General features: G+C 46.0%; 2 protein-coding genes across 6 annotated transcripts in view; one reads left to right on the plus strand and one right to left on the minus strand.

The window, feature by feature from the left end:
• Positions 1-11919, minus strand: part of CMPK1 (cytidine/uridine monophosphate kinase 1) — a 46044-nt gene extending 34125 nt beyond the window's left edge. Inside the window, exon 1 of one of the 2 annotated variants that reach the window (XM_002810857.6) lies at positions 11493-11919. In XM_002810857.6, coding sequence (XP_002810903.1) covers positions 11493-11663 — 171 coding nt within the window. In that variant the 5' untranslated portion in view covers positions 11664-11919. The remainder of the gene's footprint in view (positions 1-11492) is intronic. The other variant, XM_054535093.2, reaches the window with a different exon arrangement.
• STIL (STIL centriolar assembly protein) overlaps positions 11875-12947 on the plus strand; it is an 81379-nt gene continuing 80306 nt past the window's right edge. For all 4 annotated transcript variants that reach the window (XM_054535079.2, XM_054535091.2, XM_063712569.1 and 1 more), the window contains exon 1: positions 11875-12039. The gene's annotated coding sequence lies outside the window, so the exon portion shown is untranslated. The remainder of the gene's footprint in view (positions 12040-12947) is intronic.

Genomic DNA, 12947 nt, shown 5'->3' on the forward strand with positions numbered 1-12947 from the left:
CTCCTAATTTTTTCTCCTAATTTCTATGTATCATTTCTTCAAACAGCTACTAACTTGTTAGAAAATACTTCTTAAGTATTGTTTACACCTAATTACTTACTTAATATAGCTGTTAGGTATTTCTATGAAAAAAAGCTGAGACACTAAGGGCATCATAAACTGAGAACATTTGAGAGTCTTTAAGCTAAGATCTGAAGGATGACTAAGGCGTTTCAAAAACCATGTAGTAGAATGAAGGCCGGGCGTGGTGGCTCACGCCTGTAATCCCAGCACTTTGGGAGGCTGAGGCGGGCGGACCACCTGAGGTCAGGAGTTTGAGACCAGCCTGGGCAACATGGTGAAACTCCATCTCTGCTAAAAATACAATAAATTAGCTGGGCATGGTGGTGCACGCTTGTAATCCCAGCTACTCGGGAGGCTGAGGCAGGAGAATCGCGTGAACCCGGGAGGCAAAGGTTGCAATGAGCCGATATCGCACTACTGCACTCCAGCCTGAGCAACAGAGCCAGAGTCCTTGTAAAAATAAATGAATAAATAAATAAATAAATAAATAAATGAAAAACGCGTAGTGAAATGAGAGGGAAAAGATAGGGTCCCCACCTTAAAGACATTACACTCTAGTTAGGGAGGCAAAACTAAAAGATAAACAGTTTTGAAATAATTTACAGTTAGGCCAGGCATGGTGGTTCACACCTGTAATCCCAGCACTTTGGAAGGTGAGGCAGGCAGATCACCTGAGGTCAGGAGTTCAAGACCAGCCTGGCCAACATGGTAAAACCCCATCTCTACCAAAAATACAAAAATTAGCCAGGTATGGTGGTGTGTGCCTGTAATCCCAGCTACTTGGGAGGCTGAGGCAGGAGAATCGCTTGAACCCGGGAAGTGGAGGTTGCAGTGAACCGAGACTGTGCCACTGCACTCCAGCCTGCACTCTGTCCAGGTGACAGAGTGAGACTCCATCTCAAAAAAAAGAAAGAAAAAAAAATAATAATTTACAGTTGAACTTTAATATCTGCAAACTTCTTTCATATCTGTTTGCATTCAAGGGAGTGTTTTTTGAGTCAGCCTCACTTATGTCGATTTACTCTCTCACACTTTACTCAGAATTGAATCCTCCAGTAACCCTATACAAGGATAACTGCTTTAAGTGTTTTCCATCTCCCAACTGCTTCTTTCCCACTGTCCTTCAAAATTGAGCTCATACACATCACCTCCTCTGGGAAGCCCTCCCTGACTCATTAAACTGACATTTAGATGTCCCTTCCCTAAATGTCCCTAAATGGGATATTTGGTATATTTATATCATAGGATTTATCATTCTATCCTGTAGCCATCACCAATTAATTTCCTTGTTTCCTCACTACATTGTAAACTTTTGGCAGCAGGGTCTGTTGTCTTTTTTTTTTTTTTTAAGACATGGTCTTGCTCTGTTGCCCAGGCTGAAGCACAGTGGCGTGATCATGTCTTATTGCAGCCTTGACTTCTCCTGCTCAGGTGATTCTCTCACCTCAGCCTCTCAAGTAACTGGGACCACAGGCACGCACCACCAGGCCCAGGTAAGTTTTTGTAGAGATGCGCTTTTTTTTTTTTTTGAGACGGAGTCTCTCTCTGTCACCCAGGCTGGAGTGCAGTGGTGCAATCTCGGCTCACTGCAAGCTCTGCCTCCCGGGTTCATGCCATGCTCCTGCCTCAGCCTCCTGAGTAGCTGGACTACAGGCACCCGCCACCATGCAGGGATGGGCTTTTGATAAGTTTCCCAGGCTGGTCTTGAACTCCTTGGCTCAAGTGATTCTTGCACCTTGGCTTCCCAAAGTGCTGGGATTACAGGCATGAGCCACTGCAACTGGCCAATCTGTGTCTTCTTACTCAACTCAACAACCAATATCACAGTGCCTAGCTCTCAAAAAGTGTTTTCTGAATAAATGACAAGTACAGGGAAGTTTTGTGTTTTTTTCTGAGACCTTTTTTTTGAGACGGAGTCTCACTCTGTTGCCCAGGCTGGAGTGCAATGGTGTGGTCTTGGCTCACTACGACGTCCTCCTCCCAGGTTCAAGCGATTCTCCTGCTTCAGCCTCTGGAGTAGCTGGGATTACAGCCTCCTGATCCACCCGCCTTGGCCTCCCAAAGTGCTGGGATTACAGATGTGAGCCACCGCGCCCAGCCAGGAAAATATTTTTTAAAAATACACACAGGGCCGGGCATTGTGGCTCACGCCTGTAATCCCAGCACTTTGGGAGGCCGAGGCAGGTGGATCACTTGAGGTCTGGAGTTCAAGACCAGCCTGGCCAACACGGTGAAACCCCATCTCTACTAAAAATACAAAAATTAACCGGGTATGGTGGCATGCGCCTGTATTCTCAGCTACTCGGGAAATGGAGGCACAAGAATTGCTTGAATCCGGGAGGCAGAGGTTGCAGTGAGCAGAGATCACGCCACTGTACTCTAGCCTGGGCGACAGAGCGAGATTCCGTTTCAAAAAAAAAAAAAAAATACACATGGTTAATTATGCCATTTCACTTTAAAAAAAGAATTGCCAGGCGCAGTGGCTTTTGCCTGTAATCCTAGCACTTTGGGAGGCTGAGGCGGATGAATCACAAAGCCAGGAGTTCGAGACCAACCTGGCCAACATGGTGAAACCCCATCTCTACTAAAAATACAAAAATTATTTGGGCATGGTGGCACGGGCCTGTAATCCCAGCTCCTTGGGAGGCTGAGGCAGGAGAATTTCCTGAACCCAGGAGGCAGAAGCTACAGCGAGCTGAGATGGCACCACTGCACTCCAGGCTGCGCAACAGAGTGAGACTCTGTCTCAAAAAAAAAAAAGAAAAAAGAAAAAAAGGAAAAGATTCTCAAAAACCTCAGAAAATAGATTAACAAATTTGTAAAAATTAAAATAATCATCCAAGCTGATATTCATATACTTTTGATAGAAATATAATAAGTGTAATGTTTGTGATGATTAATTTTTGGTGTCAACTTGACTGGATTAAGGGATACCCAGATAGCTGGTAAACATTATCATCTGTGAGGGTGTTTCTGGAAGAGTTTAGCATTTGAAGCAGTCGAGTGAGTACCAGCCTGGGCAACACAGTGAGACCTTGTCTTTACAAAAAATAATTAGCCAGGCCTGGCTAACTGGGAGGCCGAGGCGGGCAGATCACCTGAGGTCAAGAGTTCAAGACCAGCCTGGCCAACATGGTGAAACCCCGTCTCTACTAAAAATACAAAAATTAGCCAGGTGTGGTCGTGGGCACCTGTAATCCCAGCTACTCGGGAGGCTGAGGCAAGAGAATTGCTTGAACCCAGGAGGCGGAGGTTGCAGTGAGCCGAGATCACCCCACTGCACTCTAGCCTGGGTGGCAGAGCAAGACTCCATCTCAAAAAAATAAAATAAAAAATAATTAGCCAGGCCTGGTGGTGTGAGCCTGTAGTCCCAGCTACTCTGAAGGATAAGGCAGGAGGATCGCTTGAGCCAAGTGGCTGCAGTGAGCGGTGATAGAGCCACTATACTCCAGCCTGGGGGACTGAGCAAGACCCTGTCCCCAAAAAATAAAAATTGGCCAGGATCGGTGGTTCACGCCTGTAATCCCAGCACTTTGGGAGACTGAGGTGGGTGGATCACGAGGTCAGGAGATCGAGACCATCCTGGCTAACACAGTGAAACTCTGTCTCTACTAAAAGTACTAAAAAATTAGCTGGGCGAATCCCAGCTACTCGGGAGGCTGAGGCATGAGAATCGCTTGAACCTGGGAGGCAAAGGTTGCAGTGAGCCGAGATCACACCATTGCACTCCAACCTGGGCGACAGAGCAAGACTCTGTCTAAATAAATAAATAAATAATAAATAATAAAAATAAAAATCTTAAAGTAGACTGTATTAGTCCATTCTCACACTGCTATAAAGAAATACCTAATGAAACACTGTCTCCGCTAAAAACACAAAAATTAGCCAGGCGTGGTAGCACACACCTGTAATCTCAGCTACTTGGGAGGCTGAGGCAGGAGAATCTCTTGAACCTGGAAGGCAGAGGCTGCAGTGAGACAAGATAGTGCCAAGGTTCTCTAGCCTGGGTGACAGACTGAGTGAGTCTCCGTCTCAAAACAAACAAACAAAAAAACACAAATGAATTAAATCTATAGGTAAAGAACTGAAAGGATATCCATGATACAGTCAGCAAAAAATACAATAATCTCACTTGAAGGTAAAAAATATAAATATTTGCATTTTTGTTCACAAGAACATTGAGAAAGAGATGGGAAAGCAGTTCATAACAAGCAGTTACTACTGGTGATCTCAGGATTAGAAAAGATGTAACATTTTCCCAATGGACATGTGTTACTCATATAACTTAAAATGGAAAGGCAAAAAATGAAAGTTTTCAAAATTAAGGGCAATAAATAATCTGAAGATCTCCCCTCCTCCAAGTTCTTAACAAAAATCCCATGTCATAAGCACACTTAATGAAACAGTGGTGCTTCTGAAGAGTCAAGTATCCTGTGGACCACCTCTTTTACAGATAATGTAAACTTTCTTAAAAAAGAAAAAATTTGCCAGGCATGGTAGATCATACCTGTAATCCCAACACTTTGGGAGGCTGAGGCGGGCGGATCACCTGAGGTCAGGAGTCCGAGACCAGCCTGACCAACATGGAGAAACCCCATCTCTACTAAAAATACAAAATTAGCCGGGCATGGTGGCGCATGCCTGTAATCCCAACCGCTCGGGAGGCTGAGGCAGGAGAATCGCTTGAACCCAGGAGGCAGAGGTTGTGGTGAGCCAAGATTGTGCCACTGCACTCTAGCCTGGGCAACCGAAACTCCGCCTCGAAAAAAAAAAAATTATTATTCCACCAAAAGGAAGGAAGCATATTCTTAAACACTCGACCTTAATATCCAGTGGATTTTCCTATCTAGTTTCTTCTGAATGCTGCTCTGTTTGAGAATTTGTAATGAGGAGCTAGGAAATGAGGAGCTAGGAAATCTGCTCAGCAGATTTTCACAAACATATCATTGATTCATTCATTGAGAGTAAACAAAAGTGTTACATGAGAAATCTGAGGAAGACAGGCTGGGTACAGTGGCTCATGATGCAATCCCAGCACTTTGGAGACTGAGGTGGGAGGATCGTTTGAACCCAGGAGTTTGAGACTAGCCTGTGCAACATAGGGAGACCCCATTTCTTTTTTTTTTTCTTTTTTTTTTGAGACGGAATCTCACTCTGGGGAGACCCCATTTCTACAAAATAAAAAAAATTAGCTGGGCATGGTGGCATGTGCCTGTAGACCTAGCAACTTGGGAGGCTGAGGTGGAAAGATCAGTTGAGCCTGGGAGGTGGAGGCTGCAGTGAGAATGAGCCACGATTGTGCCACTGCACTGCAGCCTGGGCAACAGAAGGAGAGCTCCTCTCAAATAAATAAATAAATAAATAAATAAATAAATACATAAATAAGAAAGGGGAAGGGAAGGGGAGGGGAGGGAAGGGAAGGGAAGGGGAGGGGAGGGAAGGGAAGGGAAGGGGAGGGGAGGGAAGGGGAGGGGAGGGGAGGGGAGGGAAGGGAAGGGGAGGGGAGGGGAGGGGAGGGAAGGGAAGGGGAGGGGAGGGAAGAGGGCGGCCGGATGCGGTGGCTCACGCTTGTAATTTCAGCACTTTGGGAGGCTGAGGCAGGCAGATCACCTGAGGTCAAGAGTTTGAGACCAGCCTGGCCATTATGGTGAAACCTCATCTCTACTAAAAAATATAAAAATTAGCCACGCATAGTGGTGGGCGCCTGTAATTGCAGCTACTCAGGAGGCTGAGGCAGGAGAATCGCTTGAACCCGGGAAGCGGAGGCTGCGGTGAGCCGAGATCATGCCACTGCACTCCCATCTGGGCAACAGAGTAAGGCTCTGTCTTAAAAAAAAAAAAAAAAGAGGAAAGGAAGAAAGAAAAAGAAATCAGAGATCAGAGGAAGATATTCAAACACTCTGGTCCTGAAAATGGGAGAGCCAACTGCCACTGGAGCGCCCTCTGGGGATCGAATTTTTAAAAATTTTACATCTTCAGGACAAACAATAAACTCTATGAATCCAATGTATTCAACTTATAATTACAGTAAGTGCTTAATAAGCAGTTACTATGTGTCAGGCACAATGTTCAACACTGGGGACACAAAGATAAATGAAATCAAGTTTCTGATTTATATATGCTTAAAGTCAATTATCATCCAAAACTTTTTCTAAGTGCAGTAAGTAGGATGGCCAGGCAAAGTAAGTTACCCACACAGGCCCTGGAGGAAGTTGACACAGATGATAAAATGCTTTCTGGGTGAGGCCAGGCGCAATGGCTCATGCCTATAATCTCAGTACTTTAGGAAGCTGACGCAGGTGGATCACCTGAGGTCAGAAGTTCGAGACCAGCCTGGCCAACGTGGCATTCATGGTGGCATGTGTCTGTAGTCCCAGCTACTTGGGAGGCTGAGGCGGGAGAATATCTTGAACCCAGGAGGCGGAGGTTGCAGTGAGCCGAGGTCACGCCACTGTACTTCAGCCTGGGCAACAGAGTGAGACCCTCTCTCAAAATAAAAAAAAAAAAAAGTTTTCTGGGTGCTACAGAAAGCAATTTGGCATAGTTATAAGCTTTAGTCATAATTTGTTTATGTAAGCAAAATGTTCACAATCTTTAAAAGAGAGGTTTAAATATTTCTTCCAACTAATGCATGTAAAATGGTGGTTATTTTCAAATATAAATTTAGGTTACATTGACATAATTTCATTTGGGCCAAAACAACAAATATAAATAAAGCTTAATTTTTAAAATTCAAGAATGACACAGTATTCCCATCATGATTTTATAAATAAATTACTGCACAATAATTCCATTCTGGAAACTTTAAGTATCACACTGATTTAGAAAATAGCTCATTTTCAAAAACAAATTCAGTATTAGAGGATACAGATTTACAAACAATTAGAAAATAAAACAAATTCTCCTTCAAGTCTGGGTATTTGGTAAAAAAAAAAAAAAAAAAAAGAAGATAAAGAAAGAACGGGAAGGAGGGAGGGAGGGAAGGAGAGAGGGAGGGAGGGAAGGAAGGAAGGAAGGAAGGAAAGAAGGAAGGAAGGAGAAAAGCAAACAAAACTGAAAAACATCAGTACAAATAAATGTGCAAAATCAATCCAAAAACCTCCCTCCAATCTTTCCTTCCCAGTACAGAACACTTTCAGAAGACACTGTATCAGATTTGCCTTTACCTTCTCTAGGTCTCCAGGAGCAATTTGCAGAGCAGAATTCACCTCCAGAGAAAAAATACCAGCTTCCCTCTAACACCCACTTCACTAATTTCAGTGCCTTAGACAGCAAGATATCCCTAAGGGTTTTTGGTTTTCTCTTTTTCTTCTCTTCCTGTCAACTGAAGATTCTGTAGCTAGGACTCAAATATGTACTTCTGGCAGCCTGAGTTGGAAATCAACATACTAAAGTAACAATTTCAGGTGCCCTGTGAGCTGCATTAGCTTCAGCCAGATTAACTGGAGAATTTAACGTGGATTTATATAATTTTTTTCTTACAGGAAAAAAACCTCCAAAAATTACATTATTTTGGAATTTAGTTTATAATTGCCTGTATAAAAAAATATTGAGTCAAAATAAAGAGATTCACAAAGGAAAAAAACAACATACTGCTGTCTTCACTAACGATAGATACTCCAGGCCGGGCATGGTGGCTCACACCTGTAATCCCAGCACTTTGCGAGGCCGAGGTGGGTGGATCACGAGGTCAGGAGTTCGAGACCAGCCTGGCCAACATAGTGAAACCCTGTCTCTACTAAAAATACAAAAATTAGCCGGGCATGGTGGCGCGCGCCTGTAGTCCAAGCCACTCAGGAGGCTGAGGCAGAGAATCGCTTGAACCCGGAAGATGGAGGCTGCAGCGAGCCGAGATTGCCCCACCGCACACCAGCCCGGCCGACAGTGTGAGACTTCGTCTCAAAAAAAAAAAAAAAAAAAAAAAAAGATATTCCAGTGTCTGTCTAGCCAGCTAGGGAATTCAGCAATTGCTAAATTATAAACTATTTGGAATTAGCTGATTGACAGCTTAATAAAGTTTACGGCAACTAGACTCAAGAGAAGACATTTTCATTAAAGAAGATAACAGTTTAACGTCAAATAATTGTTGAAATCTTAATAATATAATACATTACAGAACATATCTCATCATGGAATCTTGTAACTGATAATTAACAAGTTTAAAATATTATTTGCCATTACTGAACAGAATAAAGAATAATTGCAGAATGTGTAGATTATTATTTCATTTATGTACTTTTTATTTATTTATTTTTATTTTTATTTTTTGAGACGGAATCTCGCTCTGTCGCCCAGGCTGGACTGCAGTGGCGTGATCTTGGCTCACTGCAAGCTCCACCTCCCCGGTTCATGCCATTCTCCTGCCTCAGCCTCCCGAGTAGCTGGGACTACAGGCGCCTGCCGCCACGCCCGGCTAATTTTTGTATTTTTAGTAGAGATGGGGTTTCACCTTGTTAGCCAGGATGGTCTCAATCTCCTGACCTCGTGATCCGCCTGCCTCGGCCTCCCAAACTGCTGGGATTACAGGCGTGAGCTACCGCGCCCAGCCCAGAATGTGTAGATTATTTTTTAACCAGTGTAGTAGTATGGGTATTATTAATTTAGGTACAGACATTTTAAAGGCATATTATGATTCAGAAACAGCACACTGTATTTAAATGCATTCAAATATAACATGCATAAAGTAATTTAAAAGAAAAATACTATTTTGCAATAAAAATAACCAGGCCAGGCGTGGCGGCTCATGCCTGTAATGCCAACACTTTGAGAAGCCAAGGTAGTAAGATCCCTTGAGTCTGGGAGTTCGAGACCAGCCTGGGCAATATAGTGAGCCCTCGTTTCTACAAAAACCTAAAAAAAAAAAGTTAGCAGAGAGTGGCGGTGCACACCTGTCATCCCAGCTACTTAGGAGACTGAGGTGAGAGGATGGCTTGAGGCCAGGAGGCAGAGGTTGGAGTGGGCCAAGATGGTGCCACAGCACTCCAGCCTGGGTGACACAGACTCGATCTCAAAACAAACAACAACAACAAAACCCACCAATAAAAATAACCAATATAATAAGATCAGGAAGTTTAAAGTAGAGGTAATAAGATCAGAAGTTTAAAGCGGAGAAAAAAACTATCTGCATCTGTCTCTGTGTGCCAGATATTTTACCTCATTTAATATTCACAAATACCATACAAAATAGCCATTTCTATGTTTTCCCTTTTCACAGGGAACTAAACATAACAACATCTCTGGGCCTACAGAAACAGTAAATGGCAGAGTCAGGGTTTGAACCTATATCTCTTTGACTGTAAAGTCTTTGCCCCTTCCCCTATCATGCTATTTAAGAGAGATCACATATATTAAACAAAAATTTGAAATCACTCCCACTTTTCACTTGCCATTTATTTATTTATTTATTTATTTATTTCTGAGACGGAGTCTCGCTCTGTTGCCCAGGCTGGAGTGCAGTGGCCAGGCTCTTTGCTTTTTAATAGATAAGTGACAAGGCCAGGCACGGTGGCTCATGCCTATAATCCCAGCACTTTGGGAGGCTGAGGCGGGCAGATCACGAGGTCAAGAGTTCAAGATCAGCCTGGCCAACATGGTGAAACCCCGTCTCCACCAAAAATACAAAAATTAGCCAGGCGTGGTGGCACACACCTGTAACCCCAGCTATTCAGAGGCTGAGGCAGGAAAATCGCTTGAACCTGGGAGGCCGAGGTTGCAGTGTGCTGAGATCGCACCACCGCACTCCAGCCTGGTGACGGAGTGAGACTGTCTCAAAAACAAAAAAACAACAAAAGAAAGTAAAGAGAACCAACAATAAAAATTTTTTTAAAGAGGATGTAAATGTTATGTATTTTTTTAGTTGGACTAGTTCCACTTTGACACCTAAAATGATTTTTTTTTTTTTTTTTTTTGAGACGGAGTTTCACTCTTTCGCCCAGGCTAGAGTGCAGTGGTGCAATTTCGGCTCACCGCAACCTCCGCCTTCTGGTTTCAAGCGATTCTCCTGCCTCAGCCTTCGGAGTAGCTGGGATTACAGGCGCCCGCCACCACGCCAGGCTAATTTTTGTATTTTTAGTAAAGACGACGTTTCGCCATGTTAGCCAGGCTGGTCTCGAACTCCTGACCTCGTGATCCGCCAGCCTCGGCCTCCCAAAGTGCTGGGATTACAGGAGTGAGCCACAGCGCCCGGCAAAATGATCAATATTTATAAATACATCTGTCCAACACATAATGACTTGTTGAACTCATCTAACTTTCTCTGGATGCTATTTAGGGAATACAATACAGGACAGGAGTTGATTGTTATGAACATATAAGGAGAGAAGCAAAAGCCCAATGCTAATATTGGCCATATCCTAATAGAGGAGGAAATTAGAAGTTCTAGGTCAAAAAAACTTTTGTTGGTTACAGAGTTTCAGAGTGATTTCACTAGAGGCCACCAATGGGCGCCTCTTCTGTTTCTAGATATCTTGTTTTCCTTCTTTCCCAAACATTCTCCAGATTGTCCATGAAGCCTTTTTTTCTCACAGTGTCAATGCAGCTAACCAACCATACATCTAGCTCAAAAATTGTTAAAAGAATTGAACTGGTAACCTGTCTCAAAGCAAAAGAAAAAAAAGTAACAGCATTTTACATTTGGGAGGTGTTTTATATCCTGAGAAAATCTGGGTTCAGAGACTCTTTTTACTGTATTACAAGGGCTAACTGAGGCTGGGAGACAGGAAGTGACCGAGGGCCGAGCGTTGAGTTGGCAGCAGGGCCAAAGGTTGAAGCTTGATCTCAGAACAGCACTCTCGGCTTTCCCCATCCCCGACCCGGGCCGAGCCTCAGGGCTGGCCCCGCCCTAAAGCTTGCGAGGACTGGGCTCGAGAGTGCCAGCGGCAGCCCACAGCACGCCTAAAATAACACCCCGCCCCACGGGGCTCCTTTCTAGGGTAAAGGCAGGTTAGGTGACAGTGCGGAGTTTAGAGAACCAGAGGGAAAGCGCGGAGAAGAAAAATAGGTTTCCCCTTCAGGCAACTGTGGGCGCACACGGCCTCTAACCCAAATTCGCGCTCCTGCTGCCTTCACCCGCCACACGATCAGCGACACGCTAACCTCTGCGCGCTGGGGGACCCCCAAAGGTTGGCCTCCGGGATCCCTCTCCCAGCCCACTCTAGAGACCAATCTGGTCCCCAAAATGTAAGAAAAGAAGGGGCGCAGGAACAAAGCGACCTCAAGCGGTGCCCCCCAAAGCGGGCGGGCGCGGACTACGAGTCCCGGCATGCCGCGCGCCGGCGGCCCTCGGCCACTGCCACGCGGGCGGCGCGGTGGCCGCCGGGACTCGTAGTCTGCGGCTCGGCGACTCCGGGGGGCGCGGACCAGGGGCGGCGGGACAGGCCGGCCCGCGTCCCGTCAAGCCCCAAGGAACCCGCCTGCTGCCTGGGCCTCACCTCGACGATGCGGGAGCACTGGGTCCCCTTGCCAGCGCCGGGGCCGCCAAGGACGAACACGACCAGCGGCTTCATGAGACGTGGAGGGCAGAGGAGAATCGGCCGGCGGCTCTGCAGCAGGAAGCTAAGGCCCAGGACGTGGAGCAGCCGGCTGTGGTAGCGGCTCAGCATACACCACGCCTCGGCCGGACGCTGAGGGAGCTGACAGCGGCCGGCGCGGAGCGGGGCGGGGCGGGGCGAGGAGGCGGCGGGAGAAAGGGGCGGGCTGAGCCGGCGCCCGCCGCGGCCCCGCCGCCGTGGCTGCCCAGTCGTTCGCGGCGCTGTCGGAAAGGGAGGAGCTTCGCGCTGCGGCGGCGTCTCGGCGACACTCGTGCGGTACGCGCCGGCTTTCCTCCACCCCTTGGGTGGTTATTAGTGCTTTCTGACTGCAGATATTTTATCCTGCGCCCCCAAGTGCCTGGTGCTGAGCTGGAGGCTGGGACGTGATCCGCGGGAGAGCAAAACCCATTGTCTCTGCTCGCAGTGAGTTTCCATTCCAGCCAGTGAGGTATGGGGAGGTAGCCAGTGTGAATGAGTAAACACCAGTAGATACAAAAGGCATTACGATTTTGAAGAAATAACAAGTAGGACATAAGATGGCCAGGGTCGCCAGAGAAGGCTTCAGAAGAGGTGACATTCAAGCCAAGACAAAAGGATAGAAAAGAGCGAAACGAGGCTAACACCAGGATAGAGTGTCCCACAGAGAAAAGCATGTGCAAAAAATCTAAGTTGGCTTGGCATGTTAAAGCAATTGAAGGAAGGCCTGGCTGGGCGCGGTGGCTCACGCCTGTAATCCCAGCATTTTGGGAGGCTGAGGCAGGAGGATCGCTTGAGCCCAGGAGTTCGAGACCAGCCTGGACAACATGACGAGACCCCGTCTCGACCAAAAATTTAAAAGCCGGCTCCGTGACCCGTGCCTGTGATCCCAGCTACTGGGATGTTCACTTGAGCCTAGGAGCCGTAATAGCACCACTGCACTCCTGCCTAGGTGACAATGAGACTGCTTCAAAAAAAGAAAAGAAAAAAGGCCAGTGACAGTGAGACCAGGGCTGAGTTAAATGAGGGGAGAATGGAAGGTGAAAAGTTGAGAAAGTGAGGTCGGTGGCAGATCAGGACTTTTGGTTATGGAAAGGAATTTGGGCTGTATTCTAACTGCAATGGAAGCCCTTTAACTCCGTTCGCCTGCCCCCTTCATTAGGGAAAAATCTTAAGGGAGAAGAAAAGGAGAAGTTCAAGAACTGAGCCTTGGTGCATACGGGCCTTTAAAAGGCCTTCTGGCTAACGTTAAAAGCTCATTTGATATTTGAGGTAACAGATTCAAAATAATTGAAGATGTTTGGCCATTCAGGCACAGGTAGAGAAGGCAGCTTGTTGCATTTACTGAGGATTGGGATTTTGCCTGGCAAGTACAACAGA

The sequence above is a fragment of the Pongo abelii genome, chromosome 1 (assembly GCF_028885655.2).
Source record: "Pongo abelii isolate AG06213 chromosome 1, NHGRI_mPonAbe1-v2.0_pri, whole genome shotgun sequence".
NCBI lineage: Eukaryota > Metazoa > Chordata > Mammalia > Primates > Hominidae > Pongo > Pongo abelii.